Source organism: Scardinius erythrophthalmus (assembly GCF_964197995.2).
Source record: "Scardinius erythrophthalmus genome assembly, chromosome: 12".
NCBI lineage: Eukaryota > Metazoa > Chordata > Actinopteri > Cypriniformes > Leuciscidae > Scardinius > Scardinius erythrophthalmus.
In genome coordinates, this window is record NC_138232.1 from 19,471,762 (window position 1) to 19,489,627 (window position 17,866).

Here is a 17,866-nt window from a genome sequence, read left to right on the forward strand (position 1 = left end):
CAGGCAGGGAGGACATCGTAATGTATGGAAATTTTTTCTTCTATTATTGATTGCTATCAGGATGTGAAGAGAGTTTCAACCAGTATAACAAAAAGTGTTTATAAAACAAATTGCCTATCACACCTTTAATAATAAAATCTTAAAATGGCATTTTTGTAGCACTAAGGAGCTTTAAAATATTTGATCAAGTAGAAATTGTGAGTAAAAATTACTTGCTTATCCAGTTAATCACAAAACGCCTTGATAAGTCATATAAATTCATTGGTTAATAAAGTGGGATCCTAGAGAACATTCAGCTCTTGAAACTTTTGTAATTCAAGAAACTTATTTTAATTTGAAATTATTATTATAGTTACTTATTTTAATCTACGGACACTCTTAGTTTCCTTAAATAAAAAATAAAAAAGGCTGAAAACCAAACATACAGCAGATAACGAATCACTTTAACAAATCACATTGCCAGGAAAAACACACAAACACTGAATTCCTTTCTATCTTAATATCTAGTTCCTTTCTAAATAGCCGTCACTTAAATAAAATGAATGGATATGGGTTGATTTGAAATAATGGAAGATCAGGAGCTGACCTCTCTCACAGTCTCTCCCTGTGTGGCCCACCATGCAGGCGCAGCTGTAGTTCCCCCTCCTATCACTCCAACAGACACCTCGGTTCCCACACGGCTGCAGTACACATGGGTTCTCCACTAGACGGCAACAGAGGATCGATCGAGACCTTACATTTAAAGCACCCGATCTGACAAAGGTACAGAACTAAGATAATGACCCATAGACTTCCGGGAAGTGGAAGGATACACAGATTTCACAGCGAGAATTCAATTATATTCTTGAATTCAATTCAATTCAATTCAATTTTGATTAATCCAGGTCAGTGTAAAATAGAAGGCAGATTTTTTGGCCTGAAGCAACTGAAAGTCAATTCAAATCTTAATAGTTCTCATTTTCTCAATTTTCATTCTTAAATTTGTATTGTGCGCTTTAGCAGGAGTAATAATAAATAGTTAACATACATGTCTGGCAGCGGTCTCCAACATAACCCTCTTTACACACGCACAGGTGGTTCCTCCTGTAGCCTCGGCATACACCTCCATTCAAGCAGGGATTTGGCTCACATCCATCCTGTTCTGCAGAACAAACACACATCTGTATCATAAGATGGGAAATCCTTAATTCTGAGAGGTGGACTGTTTGTAGGAGATAAAGTAGGTGTGAAGTGTTTTGAGTCTCAAAACAGATTTACTGTAAGTCAGAATCAAGGGGAAAGCAAATTATGCAGAATGACAAAAACAGTTGCAGATGCAAGCTGGAAAATAAGTTGGGAATCAAGGCTTAACAAAAACAGGTCTCTTTTTTCTTTCTATAACTACCATATTGTAGCTGAGTTTATAAGATTATTGCTACAAACTACAAGCATAATTGTGTTGTGTTCACAAAGGCCCTGTCTGCTTTCTTGTAGATGCTTCATAAATCCTTGCAAAATAAGTCTATAAAAAGTATTCACCCCCTAGGCGTTGATTTTTTTTTTTTTTTTTTTTTTTTCAACAAATATTCTTTCATGTCAAAGTGTAAACAAATTTCTACAAATTGGTCATTACAGTTATTACACACAAAGTATTGTTTTGCATAAGCTGGTGTTAAGCAGATGCAGCTTTGGCAGCAATTATAGTCTTGAGTCTGTGTAAATAAAATCAGATTTGCGCATGGGCATGCCAAAAAGTGAATTGCTACAACAGAAACTAACCTCTAACCCTACCCCACCCCACACCCTAACATAAAGCTTTCGCGACCAATGATAAAGACCTTTCGTTACGCCCATTACTCAAACCTGCAGATACACACACTTGCATGATGCTGCCGATGCCACCACCACCATGTTTCACACAAATTCACATTAGGGATGGTGTTTCTAATGATGCAGTGTTAACTTGGCCAAAAAGCTCAATTTTGGTCTCATGGAACCTGGTGGAAGTCCATCATGCACAGCCTCAGATTTAAGTTCTATCACAACATTGACTAACCAGAAATGGGACATTCTAGATAGAAGCACATTTACATTACACTCAATTGAAACCCCGTAGCTACACTACATACATACGGATTCCACTTAAGTGTAAAGCCCAATTTATGCGAGTAATGCGACGTACTGCTGATATTTACGCTACGCCATGACTCACTACGCTACTTCTGCGTCATAAGTTTCGTAAGTTGCGCATTAGGAGCAAGTAGACTGCGTATGGCGTTATGGCCAGAAGCTAGAATTTTACTTTGTTATAAAACTTGGAAGAACCAGGATATTTTTTAATATAACTCTGATTTTATTCGTTTGAAAGAAGAAAGTCATATACACCTAGGATTGCTTGAGGGCGAGTAAATCATGGGGTAATTTTCATTTTAAAGTGAACTAATCCTTTAATACATTCCAGATGATGTTACCTATCTCACAGTCCTGTCCAGCATAGCCCTGCTGGCAGTGGCAGAAGTAAGAGCCAGGCTGATCCTCACAAGTACCTCCATGCTTGCATGGCTCAGAAAGGCATTCATCAATATCTGTCAAAACATTCACAGATATCTAAACTCAAACCATGTTTTCACACACAGATGTCAAAATCTGTAATATCAAAACGTTAGTGTAAATAACAGCGGTGTGTTACCTGTTTGACAGCGCTGGCCGGTAAAACCGTCTTCACATTCACACAGGTAGGAGGTTACCCTATCGCGGCAAGTTCCCCCATTCATACACGGCTGAGACAAACACTCGTTTATCTCTAAAGAAAAAGAGATGGTGAGAGTCATTCACATACAAATCTTGGCGCACAGACCAGGGAAGCATTTAACTCTTTTAGCATGAAAACTTTTGGTAACACTTTAGTTTATAGTCCAGTTCTCACTATTAACTAGTTGCTTATTAGCATGCAGGTTATTGGCTGTTTATTAGTACTTATAAAGCACATATCAATGCCTTATTCTGTGTGACCATGCATATTCTACATCCCTTAATTCTACCCAATACCTAAATTACCAACTACTTTACAAGCTATTAATAAGCAGTAATTAGGAGTTTACTGAAGTAAAAGTCATAGTTAATAGTTAATAGTGAGAATTGGACCATAATCTAAAGTGTGACCAAACTTTTTTTTGTGTGTGTGTGTGGCCCAGTTGGGTAAAATTCTGTCGTTCAGATTTGTATATATCCTGGAAATATTTTCACTGACCTCACCACAAAAAAACTATTTGCATCTTTTCTATTCAGACACACATTTTGTGTACAAGGCATAAAACTACATGTTATTGATAAAGAAAGGCTTATTGTAGAGCCCTTTTTGGTTAGGTGTATGAATTCACACAGATATTGTTCTAGAAACTGCGTGAAAGTCCATCATTAACACTCTTCAAGATGAAAAAAACCCTGATATTTAAGAAATTCTTCCTGTAAATACAAATAAATCAGGTGTTAGGTGACAAGCTCTTTTCCACCCTCAATGCAGCAAGAAAGCCGAACAAAGCATTTGCATTTGGATTCCTGCTTGTCTCACTGTGTACATGGCCAATTTATTTGATATGATACAGATGATGTAGTAGCTCTGGTTGCCAAAGCAGCATCATGCTTTATGTACCACAGAAAGACCGCAGAATTGTTTCATGTCTAAGAGCTCTGAACTGTAAAGCAAGGCCTGACTATTCTGTTAGCACCCTAACATGCTACACAAACTTTATATTGGTTTCAAACTACAATTTGTTTTAGAGTGTTTCTACTTGTTTGACATTTAGTAGGCTCATCAGCTCTTCTTCCCAGCATTCCAAACCAACCAACCATTTTGGAATGTTGGTTTCAGGGTGGGAAGGACTTGGGTAAACTTTGAACAACAAGGGTTTTGAATAAACAGCAAGTCTCCACTAACCTTCACAGACTGGAGGCTGGCTCCAGGACCCCTGGCTGCTGCAGATGCTCTGGGTGGCCCTGGGAAGGGGAGTGTAGCCTGGGTGGCATGCATACAGGGCCATGGAGCCTGGGGTAGTGGAGGAATACTGCACCTCTGCATGCTTAATTTTCACGGGGCGGCCACAGTCCAGACCTGCTGTGTGCACAGAGTATACAGAGTGATTATTTTATTAATAGACTGTTTGCAATTAGTCAGGTTTGTTAAACAATTATATCACAATTATTATAAAAAGGATGACAAATAAGATAATTATTAATTATCATATTTATAAATGTTTCATTAATATTAGATACTAATATAAATACATTTTACAATGTATAAGCTATTTAGGCTAATTAGAACACTTTTAGATACTCTAACTGTTGTAAACTGTCCTTGGGCTTTGGAAAGGTGTTATAAAAATATAAAAATATTATTATTACAGAGCAAATGCACACGTCCTGAATTTGCATAGTTAAGCCCCGGTGCACACTGACTGTACAATTTATAATAGTCCTTTAAGATTGTTGCTTGTTGTCAGACTGTACAAACATGATCCTCGCTGTAAGCCGTGTCACACTGTAAGATCTCAGTTGTCATTAATGTCAGACTGTACAACATTCAAGACGCGTTAAAAACGGACGCACACAAGAAAGCTCGTCCGGAGTTTTACATCATCAATCAATGACACGTTCAGTGACAGTGAGCTGCATTACAAGCGGGATTGAAATGGTGGCTACAAATAAATCTCTAACGTTAATTTTGGTAATGGCTTGTCTTGAAAAACGATTAAACGAAAACAATTTGACGGTCGTTGTAGGAGAAGTCACACTGCAGAACTGTGAGTCAAATCTTCTGCTACTGCCAGAATTTCGTCTGAGGTCAAATTTGATCGCAACAGTCATTAATCGGCTGTCAGTGAGCATGCTGTCAAACTAGCGATCAAAGACTTAAGATTTTAGCTTAGGATCAGATGAATCTTTTTGGATTTGCAAAATTTGTGGCCAAAATCGTACAGTGTGAACCTGTAGCTGTCGCATTCCTGGGTCAACATATTTTGTTGATCCTGGAACAACATTCCTGTCCGAAAATGTTATCCTAACTATATCCCTACCCCTAAACCTAACCGTACCCCATAAGTTATTCCTTAAATCAGAGGAAAATGATAGGTGAATACCACTGATGTAGATGCACCAAACCCTGGTTGTAAACTTGACATAAACTGCAAACTTGTCCCTCTAATCTGATTGGTTGATTGGAATGTTGTTCCAGGATCAACAAAGATGTTGATCCAGGAATGTTGCCCTTGGTGAAATCAGGTTTTGCGACAAGACCTACATTGCAAAAGGGGGGAAAAAAGACTGTTGGAAACACTATAAAACAAAACACTGTGAGCAGAGGCAGCAACCGATATTTGTTTCCTTCTACAAAATAAATTATTGCTTTTCCCCAAAACATAAAGAACCAACCTGTCTCACTTTACCCAATAACACATGGCTACATTTACAGCCACGAGCAGATCCATAAATAGAGTGAAGCTGTAAAAACATCCTTTTTGTGAAATGTTTTAGGTGACAAGGGGATGGTATTTCATCCTATCACGGAACAGCAGGACACAAATTTAACTGCACTTTGTGAAAAACCCTGTAGAATCAACAGTAACAGAGCAGAGTTATAACCCCTGTTCAGAGAGAGTATCAAATGCACTGAGTACTTTATCTAGCTCCGTCTCTGGAGGCGTCACACAACCCAGCTTTACTGCAGGAACTGGCACCTGCTGCTTAGTCCTGGCATCATCTGAATGAAGATGGACTACTGCTGTTCTCCTCCTAACATGCATATCACTTACACCTAAATGACTGAATAGTGACTACTGCAAAGAGCCGTGTGAGCTCCTGATTCCTGTCGTGTTGGCAAACAGCTCAGTGTACTTCGTAGGTAAAACAGAGTTTGATTACCCTCCAAAGCTGGATTGGATCCTTTGTTGATCTCGCAGTGTCTTCCTATGAAGGATGGGGAGCACTCACATTTGTATTTACCAATGTAGTGGAAACATGTCCCCCCGTTCAGACAGGGACTGGAAGCACAAGGATCCGGCTTTCCTAAACATAAAGGTTTAAACCGTCATGGACAGTTGGTACAGTTCTGTGTACACGTGTGTGCATAAACTGGACATTTGCACAGTTTTATTATGAAAGAAAGCACGGCAATGTGTGCGTCTAAACGAGGCCAACATGTGTGAGAAATCATTGATCATTACAGTAGCACTAAGAAAGAGAAACAGCTTTTCATGCATGTGCCAGGGCAAGTTGTTTTTCCAACATGTGAGGAATCCAAGTGTTGAACAAACTCCAACAAATTGGATCATTACATAAGGCCAAACAGTTGCACAACTCTAATGTGGGACAAAGTTGGGATAATGAAAATCTAGAGATGAAAAGCATCTTGGCTTTGAAGGGCTTTTATCTTTGTACAGTTTTATGGCGCTCTGTGTGTGCGGAAATGCCATTTTCCAAACATGATTACATTATTCCATTTGACCAGAAAAGAGGAGAGGAAGGGTGAATGAGAACTGTAACATCTGTAACAACTGTAACTGGTAATTTACAGTAACATACTTGCACACACTTAGGTCTTTTTAAGGCAAACAAAATGCGAAAGAATCACAGACGAATGGACCAGACAGAAGGAAATGGAAATTCATGCCCCTACAATAGAGGGTGCAACACAAATGTACATTTTGCTATGAATGTAATTCATTTTGCAATCATTACCCAGCTTTTAAAACAAAAAAATCTTAGTATGATCCGCATGTACCGTAACAAACAAATGTATATATTTTCTGACAATCTTTTTTGACAAATCTAGTTTTTAATGTAGTAAAAATACATTCATGCAAAAAGAATAAGATTTAAATATAAAAACTGTGGCGAAAAAAAAATGCTGCAAACTGACTGGTGTGTTTATATGCTGGAGCGTTAAAGGTGCATTGCGCAACATTTCATGTTAAAAATACCGTTTTTTCTAACCCATACATGCTTAAACAATTGCCTGATGGGCTGAATGAGCCCTTCTCTGATCACTGTGATTGCCTCTATAATCCTGTACAGTAAAATAAATAAGAGGGATTCGGGTCGGAATTTGAGACTGGGCGTGACGTCATGAGCGTGCACACCTCTGGTTGCAGTTTCGCTTGTCGCCAGAGGGGGCATAGTTCTGCAAAAACTCAGAGACTTGCGCAATGCGCCTTTAATGTATGAGAAACATTTTTTTGCAAAAAGAAAAACCTCACTAATCTCTCTAGCTATCCATGTAGTTCACAGGGTTCATAAAATGCAAATGTTTTATGTATGTTCAGGCTGCTCACGTGGAGTACAAACTTTCAACGCTGCTTTGAGTGCGTTTGTTTGCACTACTAAATGCTCTAATATTGTTTCTGTAGGTGTCGGACACTTGATCCAAATCTCAAATTGTATTTGCTGGCACGTTTTATTGCTGGATGAAAAAAAAAAAAATGAAACTGCTTTGGTGGCAGGCAAATATTCATCTGGCATAAATAGCTTTATAGGAATCTATTATTCAAAATTTTCATGTGAAACATGTTTGGTGTGAAAGGGCCTTTATGCTTAGCAAACTAATAAGACTTTTATAAAAAAAACATAATCAAAATGCATTTACATCCACAGCAAAAAAACACTTATTGCAAGAAAATTGTCTTGAACTAAACACTTACCCACTTCACAGTGTTTCCCTGTGAAACGGTAGGGGCAGACACACCGGTAGCTGTCAGCTTCTTCTTTACAAGAGCCTCCATTACGACAGGGACCAGAGGCACAGGAACTTAATCTGACTGAGGAAAAAAAAAGAGGAAATTAAATGCCTTATGTATCTGCGAGTAGGCAAAATGACTTCTGTGAAATGAATATGTGATGCATTACATAATATCATGCACAGTGATCGAATTACTGAGAATGTGACTACCTTTTAATGTGTAAGCATGGAAAAGACAAAATGTTAACAAGGATGGCAGATGTAACATACCTCTTTCACAATGCTGGCCTCTGTAGCCATGCTTGCACTCACAGATGTAGCCTCCATCTGTCTCATAGCAATACCCCCCATTCTGACACGGTGAAGAATCGCAGGCCGATCGGGGCTGTACTGAAAAACACACACATCGGCTTCACCACGTTCCCTCACAGCAGGTGATCGCTTTTACCATTCACTAGTAACTTTTATTTGTGTGTGTTGGAATGATTTCATTTAAATGCACACCACAGTATAGATCCTCTGTGTATTTTAATAGCCAAGTTGAAACTTTACCTTCACATTATGTCAACATACAAATAAATCGTTCTTTTTTCATTTACTCAACATAACGACTTCATTGCTTTGGGGACCTTTGCCATCCTGACGACCTGGCACAGTTTTTGCTCATTTGTCATGGAGACCATGCTCAGCACAAGGCTTCAAGGCTCTCCAGGGCTCTTACCATATGGGTAGAAGTCCTTGTGATCGAAGTCGACACCGGTTTGGCAGGTGCAGAGGTACGTGCCGCCATATTCCAAGCATGGGCCTCCATCCGGACATGGTCTGTTGTTACTACAGGGTGTTTGTGTTACCTCTAAGGAGTGAAAAAATCCATTTTTTGCAGTACAACTACTGATCAATAAAGCATGTTGCTTATGATTGACAGACTCTTTTCAGACTCTTATGATTCTCAGACTTTTAGTGCCTTCCTTCATCATCATCATCATCAATCATCATCATCATCATGCAGAACAGCTCTCAATGTGATGAATTTCCAAAAATAAACGATTTAGTACAGCAGAGGTCTTTAACCCAATGCTCTGCAGAATTTAACACACCTGACCCAGCTAATGAAGCTCTTAAGAATCACACAGGCAAGTGCGCTTAAGCATGATGGAAATAAACTTTGCAGGACAGTGGGTCTCCAGGAGTAGGGTCTGAATTAAGGTATGATTATAACCCATTTATTGGTTAGCTTTCCTCAGGACAAAAGAATCATGCAGGTGGAACAGCGATGTAACGATTCACGATTTGTCACTTGGTAGTTACTTGTGTCCAACTGACATTTTTAATGCCTGGTGTCTAGCATTAACAATAATCTGGTCTCATGTAGAAACAAGGGTTCAAGATATGCAAAGGTCAGCGGTTTAGTTTCCAAAGTACTTCCCAACTGGGCTGTTAGGCCTGGTGATGGAAAAAACAACAACATTTTTAATTCACTATACTTATCTTTTCTACAATCTTTTCGAATAGCCTTTCACAGTAGAAACCAGACAAACTCCCTCTTAATGTAGATCAACAATTAGCATTATTGTCCTAACAAACACACTGCATACCGTAAAATGGACCTCCCATACCTTAATATGGTCTTTGGAAGTTTGAGTCTATGAGAAATCTATTCTGCATTTGTTTGCAGTTAATACATACCAAACTGACAGTAGAGTCCAGTGAAGCCTGTCGGACATTCACAGGTGCCATTCACATCAACACAAACTCCTCCGTTCTGACAGGGGCACTCCTCTGTAGGGATTTAAATGTGAAGTAGAGAGAAAGAGGCAGATAAAAATACTTTTGGAAGGAGCTCAGCATAGTTTTCACTCTTCTGGTTAAGTAAACATTCTAAATATTCAAAAATATGTTGCTCTCTCTTCACATCAGTCAAATTGGCACAAAGTGTAAATTCAGTGGAAGCGTGTGTGGGAATGTTACATTGTGTGTGTGTGGGGTTACAAATAGTGTTCTGTAGTGGGATTTGTTGTACAGTTTTTTGATGAAACAGTTTTTTTACAGTTTCTTGGGTGCAGTTTTTCCCGCAACATTTTCTTCACAGTTCATAGTGTGCTGAACGACTGTAAGTCAGTATTCTGTGCAGCTTTTCCATACTGGAAGACTTTATTTTCTTCTTCCCGCATTAATTGCAGCAGTGGATCAAAGTAAGTTGCTGTATCACTGTTAAATTGCTTCCTTACGTGAGGGTGTTATTTTTCTGATAATATGTAACATGGTTTTGATCAAAATGTATGACCCTTGGGGCAGTTAATAGGTTGTTAATTCGCTGGAGCCATTTTCATTTGTTGTCTTTAAGGTCGGTGTCTTTGATCTCTGTGCCCCATTAGACACTCCTGGGTTCTCTCTGAGAGCTTCTGCCTTCTCTTTCTGAGTGGACTGCACAACTTTTTCCACTACACATTCCAAGTGAGCCGGGCAGGAAGGTATTCTGGAGATTTAGGAGAGTCTATACAAGCATCAATGGTTATTTCATCTCCAAGGGGAATAGGGTGAATTTGCTGCAGCTCACAAAGTGCTTTTAAATCTTGAGGGACAAAGTGTGCAGTGGACACAGTGACCCTGGGAGCAGGGACGCTGACTGACAAGGTACAACTAAATGAGATAAAGCAGAAGATGAGGATGTTGTACCTCATGTCATCTTCATAACCCAAGTCTTTGTAATTTTGTGGTTGGGTGTCAGAGCGTCCAAACACATCTCATTTGCTTTGTTGCAAGGAAATGAATTCCAAACATTAGGACTGTCTCATAAAACAGAGGCCCTTTTAAGTCTAGACAAGAGCCCTTCCTCTTGTTGGTAAAGTAGTAAAAAGTGCCATAAAGCAATTATTTACAACATCAAGCGACTTGCTGCAAGGTCTGAGCAGTAAACTGGGTGAGGCTGTGTAGGTTTGGATAATTATGCTCATCCATCAAGGCTGCATAGTCTTCCTCAGGCAGTGCTTCAAATTCCTGTGGGATAGTGATGTCTGCCTTGTTCTTCCTCTGTGCCATATTCCTGCCCAATTGCTTGAGGAAAATAACTACTGTGCATTAAAGTCTGAAAGTACTGTACCTTCACAATCGTCACCATAGTAACCGGGGATGCAGGTGCAGTTGTAGTGTCCAGAGCCAATGTGCTCGCAGATTTGACGTTTTTCACAACTCTCTCCATCACAGGGAACTGAAAGTGAAATATTACATATGTGTGATCTTTAACGAAAGAGATTAAAGACCCATTCACACCAAGAGCAATAACTATAACAATAACTATATTGGCGTCCACACAAATACACAATATCTTTCTGTTTATTTTAAGAGTGCTGCAGTTTTGAGCTCTTTAAATCAGATGGATTCTGATTGGCCGTCAATGTTTTTATTTTTAATCAGCTGGAATTTTTTTTTCTCTGAAAGTAAATTCCAACAATACCATTTACTGGTGACATTAATTTTACAGTTGTGGTTTCAGTTGTGGTTGTTCAATTCTTTTATATTTAGAACAATTTTTAGAACAATATCTTTAACGTTATCTTTATAGTAGGGCTGGGAATCGATAAAAAAAAAAACGCATTAATCGCACAATTTGCTGTGATTAATCACGATTAATTGCATTTTCCCCCAAGCTTGTAATGATCAATATTTAAACGTATAATCATCTAATTAAATTAAACAACACAAAGGAAGTATATTTAAAATAATATTTTAATGACATCTTGTGAACTGTAAACAGACTCTCCTCAGAACCACAGAGTAGTTGTTCCCATCAAATAAAATGTGTGCAACAACATTATAAATACACTGCCGATTTAGCAGGTTGTCCTACTTACAAAGCATGTAGAGGTCTGTAATTTTTATCATAGATACACTTCAACTGTGAGAGACGGAATCTAAAACAAAAATCCAGAAAATCACATTGTATGATTTTTAAATAATGAATTAGCATTTTATTGCATGGCATAAGTATTTGATCACCTACCAACCAGTAAGAATTCCGGATCTCACAGACCTGTTAGTTTTTCTTTAATAAGCCCTCCTGTTCTCCTCTCATTACCTGTATAAACGGCACCTGTTTGAACTCGTTACCTGTATAAAAGACGCCTGTCCACACACTCAGTCAAACAGACTCCAACCTCTCCACAATGGCCAAGACCAGAGAGCTGTGTAAGGACAAAATAGTAGACCTGCACAACGCTGGGATGGGCTACAGGACAATAGGCAAGCAGCTTGGTCAGAAGGCAACAACTGTTGGCGCAATTATTAGAAAATGGAAGAAGTTCAAGATGACGGTCAATCTCCCTCGGTCTGGGGCACCATGCAAGATCTCACCTCGTGGGGCATCAATGATCATGAGGAAGGTGAGGGATCAGCCCAGAACTACACGGAAGGACCTGGTCAATGACCTGAAGAAAGCTAGGACCACAATCTCAAAGAAAACCATTAGTAGTAACACACTACGCCGTCATGGATTAAAATCCTGCAGCGCAAGCAAGGTCCCCCTGCTCAAGCCAGCGCATGTCCAGGCCTGTCTGAAGTTTGCCAATGACCATCTGGATGATCCAGAGGAGGAATGGGAGAAGGTCATGTGGTCTGATGAGACAAAAATAGAGCTTTTTGGTCTAAACTCCACTCGCTGTGTTTGAAAGAAGAAGAAGGATGAGTACAACCCCAAGAACACCATCCCAACCGTGAAGCATGGAGGTGGAAACATCATTCTTTGGGGATGCTTTTCTGCAAAGGGGACAGGACGACTGCACCGTATTGAGGGGAGGATGGATGGGGCCATGTATCGCGAGATCTTGGCCAGCAACCTCCTTCCCTCAGTAAGAGCATTGAAGATGGGTCGTGGCTGGGTCTTCCAGCATGACAACAACCCGAAACACACAGCCAGGGCAACTAAGGAGTGGCTCTGTAAGAATCATCTCAAGGTCCTGGAGTGGCCTAGCCAGTCTCCAGACCTGAACACAATAGAAAATCTTTGGAGGAAGCTGAAAGTCCGTATTACCCAGCGACAGCCCCGAAACCTGGAGAAGGTCTGTATGGAGGACTGGGCCAAAATCCCTGCTGCAGTGTGTGCAAACCTGGTCAAGAACTACAGGAAACGTATGATCTCTGTAATTGCAAACAAAGGTTTCTGTACCAAATATTAAGTTCTGCTTTTCTGATGTATCAAATACTTATGTCATGCAATAAAATGCAAATGAATTACTTAAAAATCACACAATGTGATTTTCTGGATTTTTTTTTAGATTCCGTCACTCACAGTTGAAGAGTACCTATGATAAAAATTACAGACTTCTACATGCTTTGTAAGTGGGAAAACCTGCAAAATCGGCAGTGTATCAAATACTTGCTCTCCCCACTGTATATACTGCAGTAACATGGATTGGCGAGGCCCTCCTGTAGCCTCGCTAGTTACGTTGCTAGCACCTGGGTGCTTTGCTTGTAAATGGTATATTAAAGACAAATTGCTTCTATGGTATTTTAATTCAGCTTTGCAAATTGTACACACCATCTTTGTTTTTTCAAATGCGCCATCAGGCAATTTTTTAAATGCAAACATTCCTCCTAAAACTCCATCCTTGTCCTTCTCCATCATGACAGGGTGAGTTAGTCACAATAGCTGCCGCAACAGGTCATTTAAGTCATTAAATCGAGGCAAAAAAAGTGCTGAGTCAATTGGGTATTTTTTTTTTAAATGCATTAAACATTTCAAATTAATCGCAAAGATAAACACATTAATTCCTCCAGCCCTACTTTATAGTTATCATTCTTGGTGTGAATGGGCCTTAAGAGATTAACCTTAGCAGGAACTTGAAGAACATTTACTTACCTGTCTGATTTGCAGCATCGGTCGTAGAGGAATTTTCCATGACAACTAACTCTGTTTTAAGGGAAAATATATTTTTTTATATTATATTCTGGGGTCAGCCTGATCTAGTACATGAACAATAAATTAGAAAAATGAATCAGTTCAATTAGTCAGACACGTGGTCTGAAGCCATAGTTATTCTAGAGCATTCCCTTTTCTTTATTAATTTCTTTTTTTCAATTTCTTTGTGTTGATCCCAGTTGGAAAATGTTACAGCAGGCCAAATATAAAGGGGAAAGTAGGTGGCTGGCTGTGTAAACATCTTCTATGATTAAACATTTTTCCCATTGCAAAGGGAAACAAAAACAAAGACTGGGTAATGTGTTGTGGCTGGCATATATAAAGTAAGATGGTGGGTTGAACTCAAGAGAGTAAAAGCACACCTGTCTCACAGTGGCTTCCAGTGAAGTTTGCCGTACAGGTGCAGGTGTAGTTATTCAGCAGGTCTACACATACACCTCCATTCAAACATGGCATGGATGCACATTCATTGATGTCTGTATTCAAAAACACAAGATTCATTTGTCAGTGCAGATACAGATACTGGAACAGCTTGGTTTGGACTGTATCAGTATCTTAAGATGTGGGGATGTATAAAAGTTCATGCAGGTATATGGTTTCATTGACCAGGTGTCTAGCATTAACAATAATCTGGTCTCATGTAGAAACAAGGGTTCAAGATATGCAAAGGTCAGCGGTTTAGTTTCCAAAGTACTTCCCAACTGGGCTTGTCATCAATAACCTCCATTGTGAGAAGCCCAATTTGTTAAGCAGGGGGAATCATGTCAGTGCTTTTTCCTAAAAAAGTCAGATCGAGGTTTGCTTAGAGATATTTGGAACATAAAACCTGACCTAATATGAAAACACAGGAATAGAAAACAAAGTAACTGATAATATAATTCCATTTACTAGCTGCCCTTAAAAGTATTGCACTATAGCAGTCTTCATGCAGTCAGTCTAGATAAAACCATCTGTCAAATGAATAAGTGTGTGCCTAATGCGGAAAAAAGGAAATGTTCCCTGGGGAAAGCTGTGGCCTTTCAGTGACACTCCCAAGATCCGTACTCACCTGACTCACATAGGAACCCAGTATAACCTGCTTGGCATACGCAGGTGAAGTTGCCGACACCCTCTATGCACTGTGCTCCATTGAGACATGGGGTCTCTTGGCACTCATCTATGTCTGCAGGCAATAAACACAGACACACACACATACACACACACTGAATATTTATTCAGCTGATTAATATATCCTCCACACCGTTCCCCTCACTCTGAAACTATGCACTTCTGGCTGTGAAAGGTATTAGAGGTTTGATACATCTCTGCAGGCTGGACTGTGGGAACGAGAAGGAGGTTCAAGCCAGCAGAGTGCTAAGGGAGGAGGGGAGGACGAAGTCAGTTAGGAGAGAGGCCACAGCACGAAAAGAAGAGCTTACTACGTTCAAACTCGCATCCTTTTTCACTCGCTATTTTAGACCTCATTGGCCTACTTTTTTAGAAGAGCCTGCATTGGACATTGGAGAAATGCAAGTTTCTTATTGATTATTGGAGCAATACCATGAAGTTTTCTTGTGATGAACTTAGCGTGCAATGCATTATTGAAATTGGAGTCAGATAATTGAAGAATCAGATATTTACCCGTCTCACATGTTGTCCCTATGAATCCCAGTGGACACAGGCAGATGAAGTGGTTGATTTTGTCCATACATGTGCCTCCATTCTGACAGGGGTATGAGGAGCACTCATCAACCTCTATCAAAACACAGAAAAGAACGACAAATATGACATGTGACTTTTATTAGACGTGCACACAAGAATGAAAACATTAGGGAATCCTAAAGTCCAGGGGGTGGAGGAAAGGGTAATGAATTGACCACAGCAAAACGTTGGACTGACTCTACTGTATGCATATTACATACAGATGTGACCAGGGGAAATTCTCTCTCTCAGGTTGTCCCCCTGGCTTGCAGGGTGGAATTCTGCTTTTACAAGTTGAGTTCCTCTTTCCTGGCAAGAACGAACAAATAGGATGAGTACGGGTTGTTGGAGATGGAAGGATTTCATCATTCGTTTACCTATCTGGCACCTGCGTCCAGTGAAGCCAGATAAACACGAGCAAGTGAAGGAGGGATTTCCTGTGATGCAGTCGTCAATGCAACGGCCACCATTTTGACAGGGCCTTAAGTTAGCACAGACCAAAGCTGAGGAGGACAATAGAAAAGAGTCTGAGCAGACTTATATTTTCCTGTTTGTACTGTCTATAATGTTTTCTAATTTGCTGGATTTTTCTTTTGCTTTCATTTGGTGGTGTACCTGAGTCATTGCAGCTACCCACTTGCACCTGAGAATCATCAATACGAAAGACCCAACGACCAGGATAGCCCACATTCGTGGTGGTTTCAACTTCTACAATATCATCTGTCCGAGAGCCTGGGATGTTGAAATAGCGCCTCCCATCACCAGCGTTAAAACCTGCCTAGGAAGAGAGTGGAAGTGTGGGAGAGTTCTCTCAGAGTGGATTCTTTCATAATTTAATTTCACTACAGTAATTTCAGTCAAGATTAAAAATCCATGACGGAGCTGAAAAGTAAAGGCAATGACCTTACCTGTGCAGCTATGCCCCCCAAGCCTGCTAGGTCACCACCACTGGTAGCATGCATCCCTGTTGTCCAGGTAATATTGTGGTACTGGAAGATGGTGAAGGAGAGCTCACCATCTGTGATAAGAACTACTTGAAATGTATTGACCTTTAGAATAGAGCAGAGGGCAAGTCAGTTGCCACAACCAGTATGCAATTATTATTATTATTATTATTATTATTTTATGTTAGATCAGGGTTTCTTAACTCTGGCCCTCGAGATCCACTGTCCTGCAGAGTTTAATTTTGACCAGGGTTGGAGCTAAATCCTACTGGACAGTTGACCTTGAGGGCCAGAGTTGAGAAACTCTGCTAGATGGTATTCTATAGAAAACAAATGCTGGTTTGATTTTGTTAGTTTAAAGGACATGAACTTGGTACCGGAGTTATTGAGGTGCCACCAAAAAATGTGACTTGATGCCAGGTAGCAATCAGAACCCATGTGGTGACAAACATAGGGAACTCAGGGAAGTAATGATTAGTGTCTGCAGTTGCTCTTCTCAGGATAGCAGGATCTTTGCTATCTCGATAAAAGACTTTTCCTGCCCTCCGGTTGTCTACATCTGCCCAGAACGGAGCCACCACCCTGCGGTCTCCAGCAATAGGGAATGCCACAGGGGTGAACTGGGACACCTCCCTCAAGAATGACACCAGGCCATTGTTGTTGACCTAGAAGACACGGGGAAAAAAGAACAAGTACATGCTCTGGGTTAGCAGAGTCGGCACACAAAGCTTCCTTCAGCTCACCTTCCTGGGACTCATTCCCAGATTCCACTGCTGAAGTTTTACCACACCATGAGCTGCATGTTTGGACATTTACATTCTGAGTTGCACAAATAACATATTTCATCTCAATTAAATTCTTTCCACACTCAGGTATACCTGACGACAGAGACTGGGTTAGTTCACTCAGGAGTACTGCAGAGTCAAGAAATCATAGACCAACAGAAATCAAATGATTTTACAAGGACTGTTTCCAAGCAGGAGAACTTCAAACCATCAAAAACTCAGTTTCTTGTAGTGACTCTTGGAGTAGATATTGTGAAAGTCCTGGAACAGTCATCTGATGGCTATGATGTATGGGACATGCTGACTGGGGATAAGCGGAGACAAGCTGAGGTGTCCAGCACTGTGTTGACACTCGAGAGTGAGCAGTAGCATTGCATGATGAAAGAGTGAGGCAGGCTCCTGTGGCAGATGTATCCTTTTCCCATCAGGGAACAGACAGCTGCCTTGTTCTGCCAGACATCCACGTCTTGCAGCTGAGAAAACCGGAGTACTGTTCAGACACGCATACACACTCTGACACACCTGCCCTGGCTCCTGTCTACTAGAAGTGGTTTTAGAGGGTGAGGTCCTAATAACTGCCTCTAAAGTAACCACAGAGCCCAACACTTGCTTAGCTGACCACTGGCCTTGCTCTGTTGACTGTGTCTACTCCTGTGATGAATGTCCTGCCAAGCTGACATAGAAGAAACCTTAAAGCATTCACAGGGCCACAGTGTTACTAAACTGATATGAATATCAAAGCAAATTCACTGAACAGGCAAATCGGTGTCTGTGAAATAAATTTTGACTGTGCGCCCTGCTTCACCATTTAATTGTAGTTTTTGCAACCAAATTT

At 40.2% G+C, this 17,866-nt stretch overlaps 1 protein-coding gene across 2 annotated transcripts in view; it reads right to left on the reverse strand.

Annotated features, from left to right (window-relative positions):
* The window catches only part of sned1 (sushi, nidogen and EGF-like domains 1), a 31,315-nt gene that overhangs the window by 8,389 nt on the left and 5,060 nt on the right, over positions 1 to 17,866 (reverse strand). Inside the window, exons 2-20 of one of the 2 annotated variants that reach the window (XM_081380388.1) lie at positions 16,624 to 16,911; positions 16,211 to 16,351; positions 15,918 to 16,080; positions 15,680 to 15,805; positions 15,243 to 15,356; positions 14,671 to 14,784; positions 13,985 to 14,098; positions 13,563 to 13,613; positions 10,809 to 10,916; positions 9,395 to 9,487; positions 8,430 to 8,561; positions 7,979 to 8,098; positions 7,671 to 7,787; positions 5,896 to 6,039; positions 3,917 to 4,090; positions 2,669 to 2,782; positions 2,451 to 2,564; positions 1,028 to 1,141; positions 587 to 703 (exon numbers count right to left, since the gene is read on the reverse strand). In XM_081380388.1, coding sequence (XP_081236514.1) covers positions 587 to 703; positions 1,028 to 1,141; positions 2,451 to 2,564; positions 2,669 to 2,782; positions 3,917 to 4,090; positions 5,896 to 6,039; positions 7,671 to 7,787; positions 7,979 to 8,098; positions 8,430 to 8,561; positions 9,395 to 9,487; positions 10,809 to 10,916; positions 13,563 to 13,613; positions 13,985 to 14,098; positions 14,671 to 14,784; positions 15,243 to 15,356; positions 15,680 to 15,805; positions 15,918 to 16,080; positions 16,211 to 16,351; positions 16,624 to 16,911 — 2,458 coding nt within the window. Of the gene's footprint in view, positions 1 to 586; positions 704 to 1,027; positions 1,142 to 2,450; positions 2,565 to 2,668; positions 2,783 to 3,916; positions 4,094 to 5,895; positions 6,040 to 7,670; positions 7,788 to 7,978; positions 8,099 to 8,429; positions 8,562 to 9,394; positions 9,488 to 10,808; positions 10,917 to 13,562; positions 13,614 to 13,984; positions 14,099 to 14,670; positions 14,785 to 15,242; positions 15,357 to 15,679; positions 15,806 to 15,917; positions 16,081 to 16,210; positions 16,352 to 16,623; positions 16,912 to 17,866 lie in introns of both variants that reach the window. The other variant, XM_081380387.1, reaches the window with a different exon arrangement.